Source organism: Microtus pennsylvanicus, chromosome 13 (genome assembly GCF_037038515.1).
Source record: "Microtus pennsylvanicus isolate mMicPen1 chromosome 13, mMicPen1.hap1, whole genome shotgun sequence".
NCBI classification, from domain to species: Eukaryota; Metazoa; Chordata; class Mammalia; order Rodentia; family Cricetidae; genus Microtus; species Microtus pennsylvanicus.
Window position 1 is genome coordinate 40,991,108 of NC_134591.1, and position 19,431 is coordinate 41,010,538.

The 19,431-nt window shown below is 42.5% G+C and overlaps 1 protein-coding gene across 2 annotated transcripts in view; it reads left to right on the forward strand.

The window, feature by feature from the left end:
• Fyb2 (FYN binding protein 2) overlaps positions 1 to 19,431 on the forward strand; it is a 108,771-nt gene extending 89,340 nt beyond the window's left edge. Inside the window, exons 10-20 of one of the 2 annotated variants that reach the window (XM_075945988.1) lie at positions 1,324 to 1,435; positions 1,523 to 1,563; positions 3,466 to 3,529; positions 4,557 to 4,655; positions 6,159 to 6,190; positions 7,875 to 7,935; positions 14,163 to 14,249; positions 15,657 to 15,750; positions 18,088 to 18,244; positions 18,329 to 18,362; positions 18,721 to 19,431. In XM_075945988.1, coding sequence (XP_075802103.1) covers positions 1,324 to 1,435; positions 1,523 to 1,563; positions 3,466 to 3,529; positions 4,557 to 4,655; positions 6,159 to 6,190; positions 7,875 to 7,935; positions 14,163 to 14,249; positions 15,657 to 15,750; positions 18,088 to 18,244; positions 18,329 to 18,362; positions 18,721 to 18,733 — 794 coding nt within the window. In that variant the 3' untranslated portion in view covers positions 18,734 to 19,431. The remainder of the gene's footprint in view (positions 1 to 1,323; positions 1,436 to 1,522; positions 1,564 to 3,465; positions 3,530 to 4,556; positions 4,656 to 6,158; positions 6,191 to 7,874; positions 7,936 to 14,162; positions 14,250 to 15,656; positions 15,751 to 18,087; positions 18,245 to 18,328; positions 18,363 to 18,720) is intronic. The other variant, XM_075945989.1, reaches the window with a different exon arrangement.

Below are 19,431 nucleotides of genomic sequence, written 5' to 3' on the forward strand. Positions count from 1 at the left end.
CTCCTTCATCTCTCTCGCTTTCTTGCTCCTTGGTCTTTCTTGCCCCTTCCTCTATGTATTTTCTCTGTCTGACAGCCCCACCTATCTTTTCTCCTGCCTCACTATTGGCTGTTCAGCTTTTTTTTTTTTAGACCATTCGGGTGTTTTAAACACGCATGTAACACAGCTTCACAGACTTAAACAAACGCAACGTAAAAGAATGCAGCACACCTTTGCATCATGAAAACAAATGTTCCACAGCATCAACAAATGTAACACATCTTTAAATAATATTCCACAAGTTACCCCCAACTTCGGGGAGTTGTAACAGACTCTGCAAGATGAAGCGGCTTCTCCGAGGTCACGCAGACCATGTGGCTGGTTTTGTTGGCACAGTGACGAAGTGACAGGGCAGAGGAAAGTTTGCTTTGCACCAGGAGTTTGACTCCACAGTCCTTGGCTCTGCTGCTTTTAGGGCTGCCGTGGGGCAGAGTATCATGGTGGTGAAGTATGTGGGGAAGAGGTAGGCCCTGGCGGACAGGAAGCCGAGACCAAAGAAGGGGTAAGGGATAGCCCATGGCGAACAATGAGGGCTGATGAGAAGCCAAGGACATTGGCACGGGGTTTTGACCCTACTTCATGTTCTGGCTTTGTGGGAGCCTAGCCAGTTTGGTTGTTCACCTTCCTAGACATGGACGGAGCGGGGCGGACCTTGGACTTTCCACAGGGCAGGGAAACCTGACTGCTCTATGGACTGGAGAGGGAGGGGGAGAAGGGTGGGAGGAGGGGGAGGGAAATGGGAGGCTGGGAGGAAGCGGATACTTTTTTTTTTCCTTTTCTCAATAAAAACAAAAGGGTTACCCCTGCTGACTGACCTATTTCCTATAAGCAGGCTCCACCTCCTGAAGTTTCCAGAATGTAACTTGAAAACAGGACAGTGGACACATGAGCCCAGGGGAACGCATACCCCAACTGCAGTCCCGCTTCATCACCCTCAGTCTGCCTTTTCCCGCTGTTGCTCCTCCAGGGATGGGAGCCGACGTATTTCTAACAGCTGATGACGACAGATGTATTTCTAACAGCTGATGACGACAGATGTATTTCTAACAGCTGATGACGACAGATGTGTTTCTAACAGCTGATGACGACAGATGTATTTCTAACAGCTGATGACGACAGATGTATTTCTAACAGCTGATGACGACAGATGTATTTCTAACAGCTGATGACGACAGATGTATTTCTAACAGCTGATGACGACAGATGTATTTCTAACAGCTGATGACGACAGATGTATTTCTAACAGCTCATGGCATTGCCTCAGCTTTCCTGTTTTCCTTACAGGTGGGTATGTGGAGGCTTTGGAGGTGACCAAAGAAACCCCAAGTCCAAGCACCATTAGATCAAATTCCTCTTCAGAGATGTACGATGACGTGGGGTGCTCCAGAGAAGATCTGTAAGTGGGCCCTGGCCTCCCAGGAGCGGGGATGTGGTGAGACTCTGGAGGTGCGCTGGTTAACAGTCTGTGTGTCTTTCTTCACAGACCAAAGTGGGACTTTTCCAGCTCATTCACCTCCGACAGCGGTAAGTGCTGGCCGGCATGGCAGAGTGCTTCTGAGGCTGAGAGGCGGCCATGGGCTTTTATTTGCACACATTTTCAGAGATTAAGAACTGAACGTTGAGATGAAGGGCAGTGGTGCTGAGGCGTGTTTAGAGGAGGGAATGGCGCTCTTGTGGCAGAAGCTTCTCCACATGAAATCGCTCTCTTTGGGGCGAATTCACTGCACAAGACTGATAAAGGGTGTATGATTTTATTTAAAGTACTATCCGGGCTTCCTAGTAGTTATTCATTTTTAATTACGTGAAAGGGGGTAAGGGAGTGTGTGCATGAATGCACAGGTGTCCGTGGGGGCCAGCTGTGTTAGATTCCTTGGAGCTGGAGTTTCAGGCTTTTTTTTATCCACTTGATGTGGGTGTGGGAACTGAACTTGGGTCCTCTGCAGAGTATGTAGCCCCAACTTCCTAGTGCTTTTAATATCAATATCAATATAGCCCAAAATAGTGATTCTCAACCTTCCTAATGTTGTGACCCTTTACTACAGGTCCTCATGTTCTGGTGACCCCCAACCATAAAATTATTTCCATAATAGTAATTTTGCTATTATTATGAATTATAATGTAAATATCTGATACGCAGGATATTTGATAAGTGACTGGTGAACAGGAATGACCCACAGGTTAAGGACCACTGGCCTGAAGGCTTTGGCTGGCCTCCCCTCTCTCCTATGTCTGTGTAGCTCCATCTCACACTGTTCAGTTTTCTCCTTAAGAGGTTCCCCTGCCAACTCTGCCTCTGCAGTTGCCATCCGAAAGGTGTTTGCAGGTCCCCATCCCTATTTAAAGTAGTGCCTGGTGATTAAGCATTCAGATATACAGACCTCTGGGGCTATTCTCAAACCACTACAGAGGATACTTAGTTTTTAGGTAGTATTTTCTAATAACTTATAAAATAGCAGGTTTTCATATCTTCTTTTTTTAAGATATCCATAATTTTGTTTACCCTTCCTTCTTTTTCCCTTTTCTTCTATCTTCTTTCCCATTTCCTGCTTAGACCTACAGAGTGAGTTCCAGGATAGCCTGGGCTGAAAAGTGAGACAGTCTCTCTCTTTGTAATATCATACACACACACACACACACACACAGAGAGAGAGAGAGAGAGAGAGAGAGAGAGAGACTAATCAAATACTATTCTGGGATGGCTCCTTAAAATCCAGCAATTTGACACATAGGAATAATTTTAGAGAACATTACATTCAATACTTTTTTTAACCTTCAACTTTATTGATAGCTTCATGAACACACTAAGACAATAACCTTCAACTTTTATTGACTTGTTATGCTTTCAAAAAACAGATATATCTACATACACATTGTATGTACAATGCTCACTTTTTAATGAGAAAACAGAGGTGCAGAAGCATAGAGAGAAGTTCCAGAACTCCGCATACTCATTGTGTTCCGGTCAAGTTTGAAACTTTAATAGTTATACATTGAACCCGATACCGTTTCCTCTGGACTCCATTTTCAGGCTACAACCTGCATATGTTAAGCTTACAACCTGTGTCTATTAATCTTACGTGTTAGGCTGGTGCAAAGGGAGACATTCTTCAGTATCCGTGGGCTTTCCTTTGTTTCCCCAGTGTGTAGCACGCTGTCTCACACACAGAAGATGACAGCTGTTGTGCGCTAACTGTGGGAAGGAAGAGAGGGAAAGGAATGTGTCTGTCGAGAAACCAGCTGCCTTTGGTTGAACCAGAGCCCACATGGAATCACACGCAGAAGACGTGCCCTGTTCTCGAGTCTACAGAGCTCTAGAGATGCTTATGAAAACAGGCATATTTTTCAACAAAAATGACTTAACTAGCGAGAGTTGAAAGTACTTGGCAGTTCACAGTGCTTTGTTGTTTGTGTGCTCTTTGGTTTCAGAAGAAAATAGTGAAGAAATGTATGAAGACATCTACAAAACAAAGAATAATGACCAAAAGCCAGAGTGAGTTTCTTTCGTAGGTTTAAGTTGTAGGCTAATTGTGTTTCCTGTTTACCCAGTAAGCCGGGTTTGAGGCGTAGCCCCATCTCCCACGACCATCCTTGAGGGAAGATTATGTGGAGTGGTGATAAGCTATTGAAATACTACATTGTCATTGGCAGCATATTCATCAGTGTGTGCACTCATACATCATAAGATTGAAGATTTATTGCTTTCTCCTTTGAGAAAAATGTTCATTTTCAAGAGTAAAGAGCTTTTGCTTGTTAAGAAGTATTTGAGACAGGGGAAGCAAATAACAATAGAATTTGTCTTGACTTTATAATTGCTTTTCCAGGATCAAAGCAATAAATATAACTTAGCTTTGGTCTTTGTGAGTTAGTCAGACCGACTCCAGGATTTGGAACTTACTCACTGGTATTGCAAATGATGTTTGTTCAAATGGTCAACATTGGCCAGTCTTACCTAAAAAGAGCAAGGGAAAGCAAAGAGCTTAGTCCCAGTGAGGAGTCTGGGGATTGAGGGCACAGTGATACTGGGCTGGTTATGTGGGTGAACTCCCTTTTGACTCCATCCTCCTAAGCCAAAAGGATGTTGAGAATTTCGGCATCAGCTGGCCCATCGGTACATTACCGCAGCTGTACACTCGGTTACTGGAGACAGTTAAGGACCAGAGATGGCAATTCCGGGAGCCAGCACTTCTCTGAGGTGTCTCTAGCCCCAATTGGAGTGTTTCCCCAAGTTATTTTCTCCTCAGAAAGGAAGATTTTACTTCATAATCTCTACAAAAATGAACACTATTTGTGGCAGATGAATGTTTGCACGCACTATAATTACTCTCTCCATGGTTGCCTCAGATATGCCTCATATCGGGATCTCAGCAGACCTCACTCCTTATTGCTGAGGCCTTCCCTTGTCCTTCCTCAAGGGAGTCTCCTTTGGACGTGAGACTGGCGTTCTGGTCCTTGAAAATCTACAGCACTCTGTCCCAATCCTCAAATGCCATGCTCTTTTATCTCCTCATTCCTCTCAGTGTAGATGGAAGGACAGCGCTGAGAAGATTGCAGCAGCTCTTTAGGAAAGAGAAGGGTGTATTCAGGATGAAGAAAGCCAAGTCGAGAGAAAACGTCAGGTAAGCAGTCCCTTTAGCAACACTGACTTTGCAGACAGATGGTTGCTGTTTCCTATCTGAGTCTCAGCACCGGTGACAAGTGCATCAGAGTCCACAACGATAAAGTCCCCAGCACATGACACCCTAAAAAACTCATGAGAAAAAAGTTACTGTATAGGCAAGCAAGATCCAGAATAAAAAGTCTGTAGCCATCCTCAGCCCCTCATGTCGTAATCACGAATCATTATGTTAGTAGCTGTATCCTTTCGTGTCCTCTTGGCCACACGCTCTCCAGCGGTCTTCATGTCCTCTTGGCTCCACAATCTCCAGTGATCTTACATGTGTACACATCCATGTTTACTTTGTCTCTTTTGAAAGCAGCAATCCGGGTATCACGTGAGAGGGGGGAACCTGGTCTGCTGAATGGCCGGTGCATCTTAAAATCTCGGACTTAGAGAGATCCGGTCCCCATGTAACCTCCACTATTAGTCTTAGGCTCAAATTAACCAGCAGTGACAGAGACAGGATTTTCTTCCATTCATGCTCACGGACCGTACTTCCCTCATGGGTGCAACGGAAGGGGACCATATGATCTCTGGGGCCAGGCCTCTCTGCACGATATCAACACAGACAGGTCTAGAGGTGTACTAGAGAATACTAGAAAATAATTTGCCAAGATCATCACCTGCACTGAGGTGGACTGAAACTATTCTCCTCTAAGGTTCTTCCCAATCACACAGCCTTGGAATCTTGTGATTTTAAGTCCAGTCGACTGCTAGAACTAGATCTCCTGAGAGATCCGATGGGCAGGAGTGTGGGCACTGTATCTTTGTCAGTCTGGACAGCAGAAGAGACGATGATTTGATTTTCTGTCTCCCTTCAGGACAGAAACTCCATCCAATCATCTTACTCACCCAGCATAATGGCCTGGCTCACGGATCCTAAAAAAATACCTGTAGTTCTGAGTTTAAATTAAAGACATCAAATAAATAGGTTTTTTTCTTTTTTTTCTATATTTTTCCTTTCCCTTTTCTTATCACACATCTCTTTTCACATGACCTCTTAAGCAATGAGAGAAGAGGAGAAATAAATCTAGCTGGGCTACATGTCCTCTCCCACTGAGAAATTTGCCATCTTATGTTTCCACCGGACCTGGGTTTCTCTGGGGCCAGCTTCCTTTTGCTTATAAAATACAGATGAGCTGCAGTCTGTGGAGTCCCCATGAATTAGTTCACCTGTACACTGTTCTTTCTCTTCAATCCTCACACTTGTTCAGTAGATCTGACTATATCGCAGAAGATTCCAAGGCAGCCTGAGTGTTCTCGTTAGCAAGTGGGTTACGGGCAGTCCACAGGAATGAATGCACTCATTTGGAATGGAGTAGAGCCAATCAGAACAGAGCTGCAAGGGTCTCACTTCAGTACCATCTGGACTAGGGCACCTGCCATCAGGATGGCATTTTGGATATATCTGATAATTGTGCATAACTTTGTTCCTTGACCTTTTTTGTCTTTTCTCCATTAGCAATGGATTTTCTATGTCACTGCCTGACTTAGGTAAGTAGCGTTTATTTGATGTTGCCCACTGATAGTTGTCTTTAGGACTGGTGTGCTAGGGGGCAGCAGAAGAGCATTGGTAATCTTTCCTGCTTCCCAAGTGACAACTGGAGCCGTCAGAATATCTTAAAACAATGGCACTTCCTGCTTTGGAGAGATGAGAAACATTTTTCTGGCACTTCCATAAGCAGATGTTGCTGTCTTTATAGGAGGCTCTAGGACCCACATCTGTGTGTTGTGATTGGGATTTGTCCCCAACACTCTATGAATCTTAGACATTCTGCATTGGTCCGCATACCTCTGGTGGATTTGATAGCCAGATTAAAACATGGTAAACTGAGTATGGACATGCTGCAGGCTGCACACTAACTGAAAAGGAAAGGGTTACTGGAACACTGTTTACTATGCTGTTAAAACAACGCTGTTTTAAACAATGTTAAAACAATGGCTGACATAAAAGATGTCATGTATTGACACGGCACTCGATACATGTCCAGTCCACGGGATCTGTCAACAACAGAGGGCTGTGTGCCTTTTGTTCATTTTTTAGGTTCACGGGCACTAGCAGGAAAGTTACTTCTGTTTGTAACTGTGACTTAGTGATTCAAGCATCTAGTTCAGAAATATAAGCTGCCACAGCAAATAACAAAGGTTACTACAGACATGATAAAACTGCAGCTCTCCCAGATAGTGTCATAAAAAAGTGTTAGAGGCAAATTGAAGTATGAATGCATCTTACAGATAGATTACCCCTAATCCTCAAATCCACAAGCCAAATTGTTCCAAAGTCTGAAACTTTTTTATTACTACCATAATTGAAAAATTCTATACCTGACTTCATGTGACAGGTATGCCTCATGGCAGGCACAGTAAACTACTGTATGAAATTACCATTGGGATATGTGTATGAAGTGTATATGGAACATTATACTAATTTCAAGATTATATTCGGCTGCTATATCCAAGATACTGTCTCTACATATCTCATTGTATATATGCAAACACTCTAAAATCCAAACAGATTTGATGTCTTAAATTTTCTTTCCTAAAGTACCAAAATAAGTGATATTGAACTATACCCCCCAAAGCTTAAAGGTATTGAGATAAATTCGTAGAACTAAGAGTGACTGTGGATGTTTGAACAAGGATCGTGGGTATATCAGACTGTCCCAGACTTGTTCAGATGGCGAACCATCTGAAAATCATGGAATTCTATACCGCATGGCAGTGTGAACATTACGAGCTGGAAATGTCTCATTATGATTCTGTATTAACTCAGACTCAGTGTAATACAGTAATATTGCAAAGGGACAATCACTTCCAACCAATACAATTTTGTATGTGTTAGGAAGGCATCAGCAAAGACATTACCATCCCCGCCCCCACTGGATATTAAGAAAAGCCCTCTCAATATGTTAGCAATGTAAATTATTTTTCAGTTCCAGAAAATGGGGACAGCTTACCATTTTAACGAAATCAAGCTGATGTCATGCACATGCAGGTCGGGCGATCAGAGAGTGCCCTGCTTTTTATTCCCTCTGTTTATTCCCGCCTGTCTCTGTAATCAGATAACAGGCTTGAGGGTGCATCTGGATAATCAGGTCATTGTGTATAATGTGGAAAGCTGGAGTGTATAAATCATACCTAATATATGTGTATTTTTTTGGTCCTGTCTGTGCCCTAGGTATTGGGTCTCAGGACGTCATCATCTACGACGATGTGGACACAAGCGAGAAAGAATCAAAGTAAGACAGTTCACTTCACTGGTCATCTCTGCTTGCACCAGCCACTGCCTGGTGTTTGTTAAAAACATCAGAGAGCCAGATCCTGGGAGACTGGACAGACATTTCCTAAGGGAAAACAATAAACACCCCTCCCCCCCAGGCATCCCAACAGTGGTAGGGAGCCAAAGGTATAGGAGCTTCAGGGTGTTTTTGTTTCTAATCTTGAGTCTGGAGACTTGGAATTGTCAACACATTTAACTACTAATCTTTTGTGTACACTGTAAAATACAGGGTAGCCCGGGCTGTTTGACAGAACCGTTTCCAAGGTCTAAGTCACTGTCACCTGTAGAAAGGAAGCCATTCTTACCTCAGTGCCCCTTGCGGCTTCTTCTTTCCCATCTCCACCAAGCAGCCGGTGATGGCGGTCTTTCATTTTCATCTACCTGTCCCTGCTCACTCTATTTGGACTTGTGCTGCAGTCTTGGTAAACTCACTAATAATTCTTTGTTAAAACCAAGAGACATTCCATACTTGGATTTTCCTACAGTGCTTTAACATTTTGGCTATGCCATCCTTAAAGGGGAAAAGGGTCCTGCTCTCCCTGTGTTTCCAGGTAACGATTTCATGTTCCTCCTCTTGGCTCCTTAAGCTTTATGGGAGTTCTGGGTCAACCATCCATACCCAGCGTGTTGTCTGTTCTTCGGATGTCCTGTAACAGCTTTATTCTCCCTTCGTACACTTCTTGCTTTTCCTTTTCGCAGGACAAGGATTGATGCCAGGTTTTGTGTACGCTAAGCGAGCATCCTGCACAGCCTCGTCCTTTGTTATTTCATCTTCAGGGTTTTGCTAAGTTGTCTGAGCTGGCCTAGGACCTGGGATCTTGCTGCCTTAAATTCCCAAGTAGCTTGAATTACAGGTGTGATTTCCCAGTCTTCACCTCTGTATGTCTTTTACTGTTCTCTCGCTTATATCCAAGATTCAGTTATAACCAAAACATCAAAATTTATATTTTAAGGTCAGATATTTTTCTGAGTTCCAGTAATCCTGCAAGGCAACACTATCTAAGCTCAGGAGGTCTGTAATAATGCAGAATACCATTTTTTTTGTCCAAACTTTTCTGCTAATCTCTGTTAGAAACAGAGTCATTCTTATGCCATATCCCCGAGCTCCTCCAATCTCCTGCCCTCCCTTCCAAGTCCTTGTTTTAATGTTTTTCGAGTGTTCTCGCTTCTTCCCCCACCACACAGCCACAATTCCCACTTTTGCTTCGAGGATTCCTGCAAAAGTCCCCAAGTCGCCATTTCTCTTCCGTTTCAGCTTTGTTTTTCTGAAGTCTCAAAGCTACAAATAATAGTCACGAGCTTTGAACCCTCAGCGGCTATGCATCATTCTCAAAATGAAGTTCTCACTGCCCGAGGCGGTCCCTCGGCCTCCCCCGTGCTCTCTCCATTCTACACCACTGGGAGGCTCTTGAACTCCAAAACCGCTGAACATTTCAAACATCATTAATTCATTCAACAAATACTTACTGATTATGTACTCTATGCCAGAGGTTGGGCGTAGAACAATTCACAGAGAAGATAGAATCTAGGTTTTGGGGTGTGTGTGTGTGTGTGTGTGTGTGTGTGTGTGTGTGTGTGTGTGTGTGTGGTGATTTTTGTTCAGTAAATAATGAACAAGCAAGCCTATAGTTCTGTGTTTGCAGTTGGTTGTGCCGGGCCAGAATATTTGAAAGGAGACATAGGTATGTAGAAAGCACTCTACTCAACCCTTATTTTACTTGGGCTTTTGACTAATCGCTCAAGGTTGCCTTGGACTTCTGCCTTCACCTCCCAAGCTGCTCAGGTTACAGGTGTGATACCCCAGGCATGATGACATCTTTTTTTTTTTTTGAAGTGTTCCCTTATCCATACCCAAGACTTCGATTATAGTCATGATAGACATAACATCAAAATTTATATTTTAAGGTCAGATTTTTTTCTGAGTCATAGTAAGCGTGGAGACATGTTTGATATTAGCTTACAGTAGATCAGGTTTTATCTAATTGTGGTAGGTACCCCCTTTTTATTAGACCATTATCCTTAGAGTTGCGAGAATCCATTTTCTTAACTGTTTTCTCTTCGTCTCAGAACTCTGGTCCTACAGCTGTGGCTCTCAGATCTTTCAGTCATGTGGCCTGACTCAAAAATGTAGTGTGTTAAGTTGGGCTTGTTATAGAACTGCTCAGAATAATCTGGACTCTCAAGATGGTAGCTTTAGTGTCTGCTGGAGTGTTGGCATCTTTTCTGAAGCAGTGAAACATCATAGTAACGTTTGACAAGCGGAGGCTGGGGGCAAGAGGAGAGGTGAGATACAGAGGCTGCAGGTTGGTGGACGACCACATGCATGGAACACACTGTGTTTGCAAAGTTTCTGGAATAAGTGTGTTGGTGCGTGCTTTTAATCCCAGCACTCTAGAGGCAGAGGCAGGAGGGTTTCTATGAGTCTGAGGCCAGTCTGATCTATACAGTGAGTCCCAGGCCAGTCAGCACTACATAGTAAGACTCTGTCTGAAAATCAAAAGAAAGTTTGTTGGAGCAAAAAGCATACAATCAGAAAAGAAGCCAATGTAGCATGACGTGAGATTAGAAGGCAGGGAATTTTTAGATAATAGCCCTGTCATACCAAGTTAAAAGAATGAAACTATTTCCTTGAAAAATAGTTTGTAAAATTAAGTTATAAAGTACAGTAAAGCCAACCCTGTCCCCGTATTAGCCAAGCAGCAGAATATGGCCAACCCTGTCCTTGTCACCATGTGCATACCCCTCGCCTGCTCACTGGCCTCACCCAAGGTGAGTGCCTTCCCTGCTTTTGTTCTTTTCCTGTTCAAGACAAAAACAGATTAATCGAATTATAATCTATAGATGACAAAAATTCTGTTTCATTGTAAAAATGATTTCATCCTTTATAGAGAATTCTGAGCCTGATTTTTCTCAGATCCACTGTTTTGCTACCATAATTCATTTTTCCTGCTCTTTGATTAAGACTGTGCACATGTGTGTGTCACATGAACTCATCCATTCTCTTGTCGGTCGGTACTTAGCTCCTGAGTGACTTTATGTTTGTGATCAGCACTTCCACAGACATAGACTGATGCATCCTGTCTGCACTTGGAAGGGGGATACAGCCCACATGTGGAGTATAAACTCACAAGTGCCAGCCTAGCACATAAGGGTTCGCATTGACTCCCATGTTGGCACATGGAACAGAGAGAAGACATTTTTACCAAGTGGGCGTCTGTAATTGTATCACACCGTTCTAGTAACTGGCATGCCTAACAAGCTTCAGCGTCGGGCCTCACACTCACGTCCCCCTATGGAGTCTGTTGTAGCTTTTGATTGCTTTTCTCTTGTGTTGCTGGTAGTTTTCTTCATCTTAGGTTTTAAAACAATTTGGTTTTGGACGCAGCTATTTTCCTACATTCCTGTCAGTTCCCACAGTATCTTCTCCAACTGTTGATTAGCCTTTTCAAGTTCATTTCTAATCTTCCAAATAGGATTTCAAATTCCTAATATATTTTAAACTATCATTTTTTGACTATTGCTTTTTATATCTTCTAAAGAACTTTCTCCTAGCCCATTTGACATTTTCCATTTTCCTATACTCTCTTTTAAAAGTTATAGCTTTGCCTTTTAAACTTTGGCCTTAGATGCACCTAAACTGATTTTGTTTCTTCTTGGCTTTTGAGACAGGGTTTCTTTGTGGATCCCTGGCTGTCTTGACACTAGTTAGCTCTATAGACCAGACTGGCCTTGAACTCATAGACCTTGAACTTGAATCCCCCTGCCTCTGCTTCTGCCTGTCAAGTACTGGTTTTAAAGGCATGTGCCACCACTGCCCTGCAGAAGAGAGGCTTCCCTGACCCTGAATTGAACCCAGGCCTTGGTAGTGAGACTGCTGAATCCTAACCACTAGGCCACCAGGGAGCATCAAGTATCTTTTGAATTTTGTGTTTACAATGAAGGGGTAACCAGTTGTTTTCTTCTATATGGATAAATGTCCTTTGCATGATTTATTGAATGGTCTCTTGTTTTCCCCATCAATGTCATTTTGTCACACCAAGGTTCTCAGAACCTGAAGGTCTGTTTCCAGGCTCTCTGTTCTCTTCCATGGTTGCTTCTGTCCTAGCTGCAGTGTGAACAGAGCTGCATTTTCTAGTTCTTCTTCCTTTCTGCTGCTCTAAAACATTTAAAGACTGGGATATATTGTCTTAGTAGAGAGAATAAGCTTGGATACGGGTGCTTGCCCTGCTTGTTCCCTTTTGTACTCACGCTGCAGCTCCTTTTAAATGGTTTCACACACAGCGCATACTAAACCCTGTTCTGTGCCTGTGGGCTAGAGCAGAGGCAGACAACTGAGCACACGTGCAGCAGTTAGAAAAGAAGTGATGGCGAGAGCCTTCTTCCAGGCTCCAAAGGTGGTGAAACCGAGGAGGGGGGGTCTCCACCAAGTCCTGATGGCCTTGCACCTTCTCAGTCGCAGCTTCATTGCCTGAATGGGGCTAAATCCTTCCTCTCCTGATGAGCCCCCATGACCAGAATCTGAAGGAAAGGTGGTCTTGGTAGCAGAGGCTAAGGCAGGGGAGTAGCAAGTTCAAGGCCTACCTAGGCCACATAGTTTGAGGTTTGGGATATACTTAAGTCACAAAGTGCTTACTTTGTACATTCAAGAACTGAGTCCAGTTCCCGAGACTGCATACTCTGAAGGGAATCATAATAGAACGTCCATGAAAATGTGAAGCTTCTCAGACATGTACCTTTGTGTTTATAGTCTTCCCAGGGCAGCTATTGAAGTATTTAGGAATGTCAGCACTATAGACATCTGGATGGCTGGTAGAAGGAGATTCTCTTGTTTTTCCTTTTTTCTTTCTTTCTCGTATCAATGATGGACACCCCAGTAACTTAGAGAAGAGGCATTTGGGAGTAGTAGCATGGTAAAAGACTATGGACTCTGGAGTCATAAATGTGCACCCACGTTGGGGAGCACCACCTCTTCTGCCACCACGGCAAGTTGTCCAGCTCTCTGGTCACCCCTTTCCCTTCTTTGGAGAACTTAGAGTGGCCAGGGGATTAGCAAGTAGTCATATGAAAATGGAGTGAGTTATCTTATATAAAATGAGCAGCAGGAGACTTAATAGATGCTCAAATATTTCCAACCATTCTATAATATCTGCTTTTCAGTGCATGTTTATTTATTTATATATAAACACATATCACATCACAAACTGGGATCCACAAGGTAGAAAACAAGGTCTTGTCACCTTATTTAATATTACACTTTCCAGACCTATCCATTTCCCCACAAATTTCATTTTTATTTACAGCTAAAATTATATTGTATATATGTACCCCATTTTAGAAAAAACAACTGTTTTTAATTGTGTGCATGTGAGGGTAGTGCCCTCAGAACTAAAGAGGTGCTGCATCCCCTGGACCCAGAGTTCTAGGCAGCTGAGAGCTGGGGACTGCGCTTGGGTTCTGTGGAAGACCAGCACATGCTTTTAACCACTTCCCAGTCCCTCCAGCCCCTGTGCCACGTTTTCTTTATTCAGTCGTCTGTCGGTAGATACCTAGGCTGGTTCCAATTCCTTCTTATTGTGAACGCTACAGTGAAGAGAGTGTGTAGAGATCACTGTGGTAGACAGGAAGTCCTTGGGTATATCCCCTATACCTGGGTTATGTGATACTTTTTAGAAAACCCCATTCTTATTTCCATAATAGTTATGCTATTTTGTACTCCCACGAGCATTAATTTTTGGTGATGTTAGCCATTCCTACCGGGGTAAAGTGCATCCTTAGCCATTGGTGAATTGCAATTTTACTGGTAGGATTTACACTTTAGAGGACCCTCCCTCCCCCAAAATCTGAGGCTCAGAAAGGAGATAGATATGATTACAAGCTAGCTAATTTAGTTTCTGGTTTCAAATTTGGGCCTCTAAAATGAGAGACCAGCAGATTCAGGCCTGTGGGCCAGGGTGGCCTGCTATTTGTTTTTGTAAATGAAGTCACAGCAGTGAAGCTGATAGTTGCTATAGAGAAGGTAGCCTGTAAGGCGTAAGATGCTCACTATATAGCCTTGCTGTGAGTATGGAAACAGATTCTGGATGATGTTTAAACCACTTTGGTCACTGACCTAGAAAGCAGCGGTGATTCTGTAAATGTTTACTAGTTCAATCTTAATTTACTTGATCAAAACATTTTTCTCTTCAGAGATGAAGATAAGCTAAAAACTTGGAAGCCTAAGTTTTTGACATCGAAGGGGAATAAAGGGGAAAAGGGCAGCAATGGATCCAAAAGGTAAGGACACAGTGAACTCCCAACTTCACCGCTCAGTTTCCACCTCTTACCAGCTGTCTGATTTTCTGGTTCCTTGTCTGCAGCGAGAACTAGCAACACTTGCTTCACAGTAAACTGAGAGGATTAAGAGAGACAAAGGTATAAAAACACGGTTCCTTCCATTCATCTCAACCTCCTTCCTACTCCCCACTGATGAGAAAGAAGAGAGCATGAGAGGTAGCCCTTAGCAAACAAAGATGGCCTTCCAGTCTTCCTGTCTTTGTGGCCACAGCAGCATTCCTCCAGAAGGACAGACATTGACTAGAGCACCAATTAGGACTGACTGACATGGGTTAGTTGTGACCACAGTTAGGGTTAGAATGGAATCGGAATCTTTCAGCTTGGGACCTAACCTCCATTCGTGTGATCTGGACTACACTGGCAGCTTCGGGAGGGTCTGTGCACTACGTCATCTGCGCTTACTTAGCTATATTTTCCTCTTCCCATTTGCTGTGCATGAGGTAGGATGGGGGACTTTGACAGACTTCTTGGGGGAATCTTTATCAGGAAACCAATGGTTTTCCTAGGGTATCTCAGAAGAAGCCAGATATTTGTCCACAGCGAATGGAAACAGCTCGGAGTGGCAAAGGCAGCCCTTCCCTTAAGTTTATTTTTTCCCAGTTTGGAAAGAGGTATTCAGACTGGAAAAGTTGATTTTTTTCTTTTTGACATTAAATATCGTAACTGTTTACATAGCATTGCAAAAGAAAAATCAGGAAGTGCAATGTCAGGAAGGAAAGTTTCTGACCCCTTTTCCAACAGTTTCATCTGTCATAAATTCCATCTTTTTGGGAAACAATTTTCCAGTATTTTTTTCTTAATCTGACTTAATAAACTTATTCTCAATTTGAAAATGCAATTATGAGGCTATCATTGTCTATGAAGGGCAATGGATCAATACTTGGGTTCTTTTATAATGGTTTCTAGAACAGCTTATTCTTCCAATAAGTACTAAGTGTTTTCTGTATTAGTTAATACATCACCTACTCCTCCACGAGACACGTTATTTCTCTTTTCCCACTGCTCCCCTTGCCACAACAGTCTCTCTATAGCAAACTGATCTCATTTCATGTTTGCTTGCTATCAAGAATATTGTTAAAGATATAGCTCAGTGGTAGAATGTTCCTTCAGTATAGATCTTCAGCACTGGGGAACAAACACATATGTTTGTATAAAATGGAAAAATAATTGTATTACCATTTTCAGTAGTTATGAAAATCTGCTCCAGTAGAGGGGCGTGTATATTATGTAAAATTATACATACACAAAATACTGAGTTTATCCTGAGACAGGAATGACTTCAGAGACTCACAAATTTAGAACTTTTGGTATGCTATACTTTACCTTACCCATGTCATTTCTTGCCAGTTTTTCGCCCAGAAATTTCTTCAGAACTAAGAAGCACAACTTAGAAAAGAATAGAATGGAAAAAGAAGAAAAACTTTTCAGAGAAAGATTTCAGGTATGTTCTCTTCTGAGAGTGAAAATTAACAGAAAACTAACACGCTTGACAATTAGAAAGTTCTACTCTTAAAGGTTCCATTAGTTTGCTGTGTCTCAGCTATGCAAAGATAAAGATGATCTTTGATTGATACGTTCCTATATTGGCATGCCTTTGGACCCTGCTATTTCACCCGGTAAAGCCTCAGAGATGTGGTTCACAGCTCTAGTCAGATCTCACTCCCCAGCACATTTATGCAATGCAGATGAGAAGAGACCCTTTCGTACTTCAGCTCCCAGTGTACAACTGGATGTGCTGCATTTGAGCGACAGTCTAGTGAGTGAACAAGTGAATCAGCATGTCAAACTCACATCCTTCCTTCAGTGCTCCCAAGTTGGCCCAGTCCTTCCTGATCCTATGTGCTGCCAAAGTGAGAACTTTGAACTCAGTAAACATTTCAAACACCATCCCAATGCTAGATGTGGATTAAGAGAGAGAACAAATTCTGTCAGTCAGGGCTCTACTAGAAATGTTTCTAGATAGTTTCTTCAAGTCATGGCCCCAGGTAATCTTTGTTTCCTCTCCTCAGATTCTGTCTCTGCTCTTTTTGTTTTGGCAACAAACTGCTCACGATTCTGTTTCTAAAAGAGCTTGCACCTCTACCTCACCTTGCATCTCCTTCCTCCAGGCACCGACTTGGTCCACTCCACATCTGACATCCCTCTGCTCCTTTCTCCATCTGGTGTGTTTACTTATCAAGACCCAGTTGAGGCATCTTCTCATTCCAGAAAGACCTGCTCAAACTTCTGCTTAAAGAAATTGCTCTTCTGCTAATCTAAATACCAACTTCCGGTACAGTTGAGCATACTAAACTGGGAGCCTCTAGGGGACAGAAACCATCTCATGCTCGCATCCATGTGCACAGCTGACAACCACTACCTCACACTTCATGAACATCCCAAACTGTTTGGAAAGTGAACTAAAAATAAGACTGACCATACATAAATACATTAACTGCAGATACAACCTGCTTGGCCAAAGCTGATTAGATCAAAAACAACAGTATAGCAATCTCTGGTTGAAAAGACCCCTATAATCTACCAAGGCTTTCTCCTTTGGCCTTGACTGCCCTGAATTTGACAGAAATCCAGTCTCCTCTATATGTCTATGAGTCTATTCCTAATTATCTGAGGTGGTCTTCCAATTAGCTTTAGAAAAATAATGCCAATTCAATCCAGCTCAAATTAAAAATACTGTGTTGACAGGACTTGAGGGTGCAAAGGTGAGGAACACTCGTTTTAAGTTTCTTTTTAAAAGGCAGTGTGTTTACTGGATTCTCCAATAGGAAATGATAGAGTCAGCAGTAAGCTGTTCTTGCCCATCACAAAGATATCAGAGGTTGTTGGCAGCTGAGTATTTCAAGTAGAAAACAAAAAAGAGCACTCACAGGAGCAAAGGCCTGGCCTGAAGAGATGGGAGCATGGTGTGTTTACAAAGCACCCTGGAGCTTCCTGGGGTTTCAGTAAGGACACAGACTAAGGGACAAGGAATGGCAGTAGGCAAAGGACCCTGAATATCAAGCCAAAAAGATGTGGACCTCATCCTGAAGGCAACAGACTTCAGAACTGTGTAACTAAGAAGGTGACCTACTTAAGATTTGTTTATGAAAGCACTGAGGATTCTTGGAGAGAGGAAGAGGAGTTAGAGGTTTGCGAGGGTAACAAGTGGCGCTCGTAGTCGGAAGAGACCTTACACATTATCCTAATCACACCAGTGACCAAAGCTACCTGTCCTGGTTTTTGTTTTCCTGATCAGTGCAGGAGAAGGTGAAGTATCCATAGGCCAGCTCATCAGGAAGCAATCCTGTGGATTCAAAACTATTTCCCACCAGGGACTGCTCCTTCACAAATGCCTGTCCTTCAGCATACACACGCATTTCCCCACATACCCGACTACCACCATTTTAAAGTACATGTTCTCTGAAAAGGTTTGGATGGGGTGTCATCCTGAAACAGGAAGCTAACTCTACAGCTTTGTTTAAATGTGTCCTCTCCAGAGTTTGGAGGTAGCTTTGTTACTGTTTCAGCATACAGCATGGAGTTAGGGTATGTTCATGACCACCAGGACTTGTTCAATTATGTATCGGTGGATGTGAAAACAGCTTTAAAATGTAATCACATTAGACAAATGTTTTGGTCTGGATTTTACTATTTTAAAGAACTTTCACTATAATACCCCACCATTTGTTTTGTTAGTATCTAGCATCCTGAATTTTAAGGTTACTCTATTGTATCTTCCATTAATTCTGGTATAATAACCATGCAAGCATGCCCTTACTATAATACTTTCTCATTTTAGTATGGTAAAGAGATTGTGGTCATTAACAGAGCAGTAGCATGCTCCAGTAATTCACGAAATGGAATATTTGATCTGCCAATAACTCCTGGAGAACAGCTGGAAGTCATCGACACCACTGAACAAAACCTAGTGATATGTCGCAATTCCAAAGGCAAATGTGAGTTCATGTTGAACTGTTTTCTAATATTAAAGAATTTTCTCTAGAAATCTCAGGTTAGTAATGTGAGCTTTGTTTCCACAGATGGATATGTGCTCATTGAACACCTACACTTCAAGTAAGTTGTTTAATTTTATATTCAGTCATGAGTTCCAGGTATACTAGTCTTAAGGGGACTTCTGAGTTTATTTGAAATCCAGCTATGCAGTTGGGCATGGTGGCACAGGTCTTTAAAACCCAGCACTCGGGAATCAGGCGGATCTCTAAGTCTGAGGACTACACAGAGAAACCCTGTCCCCAGTAAACTGAGCCATGCAGCACTATCGGGAGCCGCATCAGACGAAGCTGCATCACTGGCTTCCTCAATGCACTCGGCAAACGGTTATGCAGAGCCCATTTGTAAACAGTTTTTAATCTCCTAACGGTTCCATTGGCCATCTAGTTCATACGCTTGCATGTTCTCTTTTCTGTCCCAGGCATCAGGGCTGACCCCATTAGGAAGATCTGCATAAGGCAGGACGTGCCCAAGTCCCACAGCACACTTCCAGTTCCTGTGTCAAAACAAGATGAGGTGTGGAGACTTCTGTCAGAAACTCAGAAGAAAACCCTCAACATGTCAATGTTGGTTTTACTTTGAAAAAGTTTGTCTTTCAATGTTAATTTTACTGCTGGTTCGAGAGAATGCGAAACAGAACGTTAGTGCGCGAGCACTTGCCTAGTGAGCCATAGCCCAAGTTAGACATCCTGCCGTATGGTGCCGGCGAGCGTTAGTACATCTACATTTCATATCAATTCTAAGGAATAAAACAATGCAACCATGTTACTTTAAACAAACAAACAAAAACTCACCTGAGCCATAATTATTTGTTTGTTTGTTTTTAAACCAAAGTAAAAGAATGGAAGATAAGTACTACTGAAGGGATCAGTTTGCTGAAAAAAAATATATTCTTTTCTAAATTCAACCAGAAGTATTTTTTAGAAGAATTTGAGCATATTTAACAAAAATGGGAAGATGTATATACATGCTGTATCATGTTAAAACTTCCTACTGCTTGTCCAAATGTATTTCATTTACATGACAGTACATAGAAACTGCAGAGTTGTAAATAACATTCTGATTCTACCATGCACTGTATGTTAATAAATTCTACGTGTGCTTTTAACTGTTAAACTGTAAGTTCATTTCC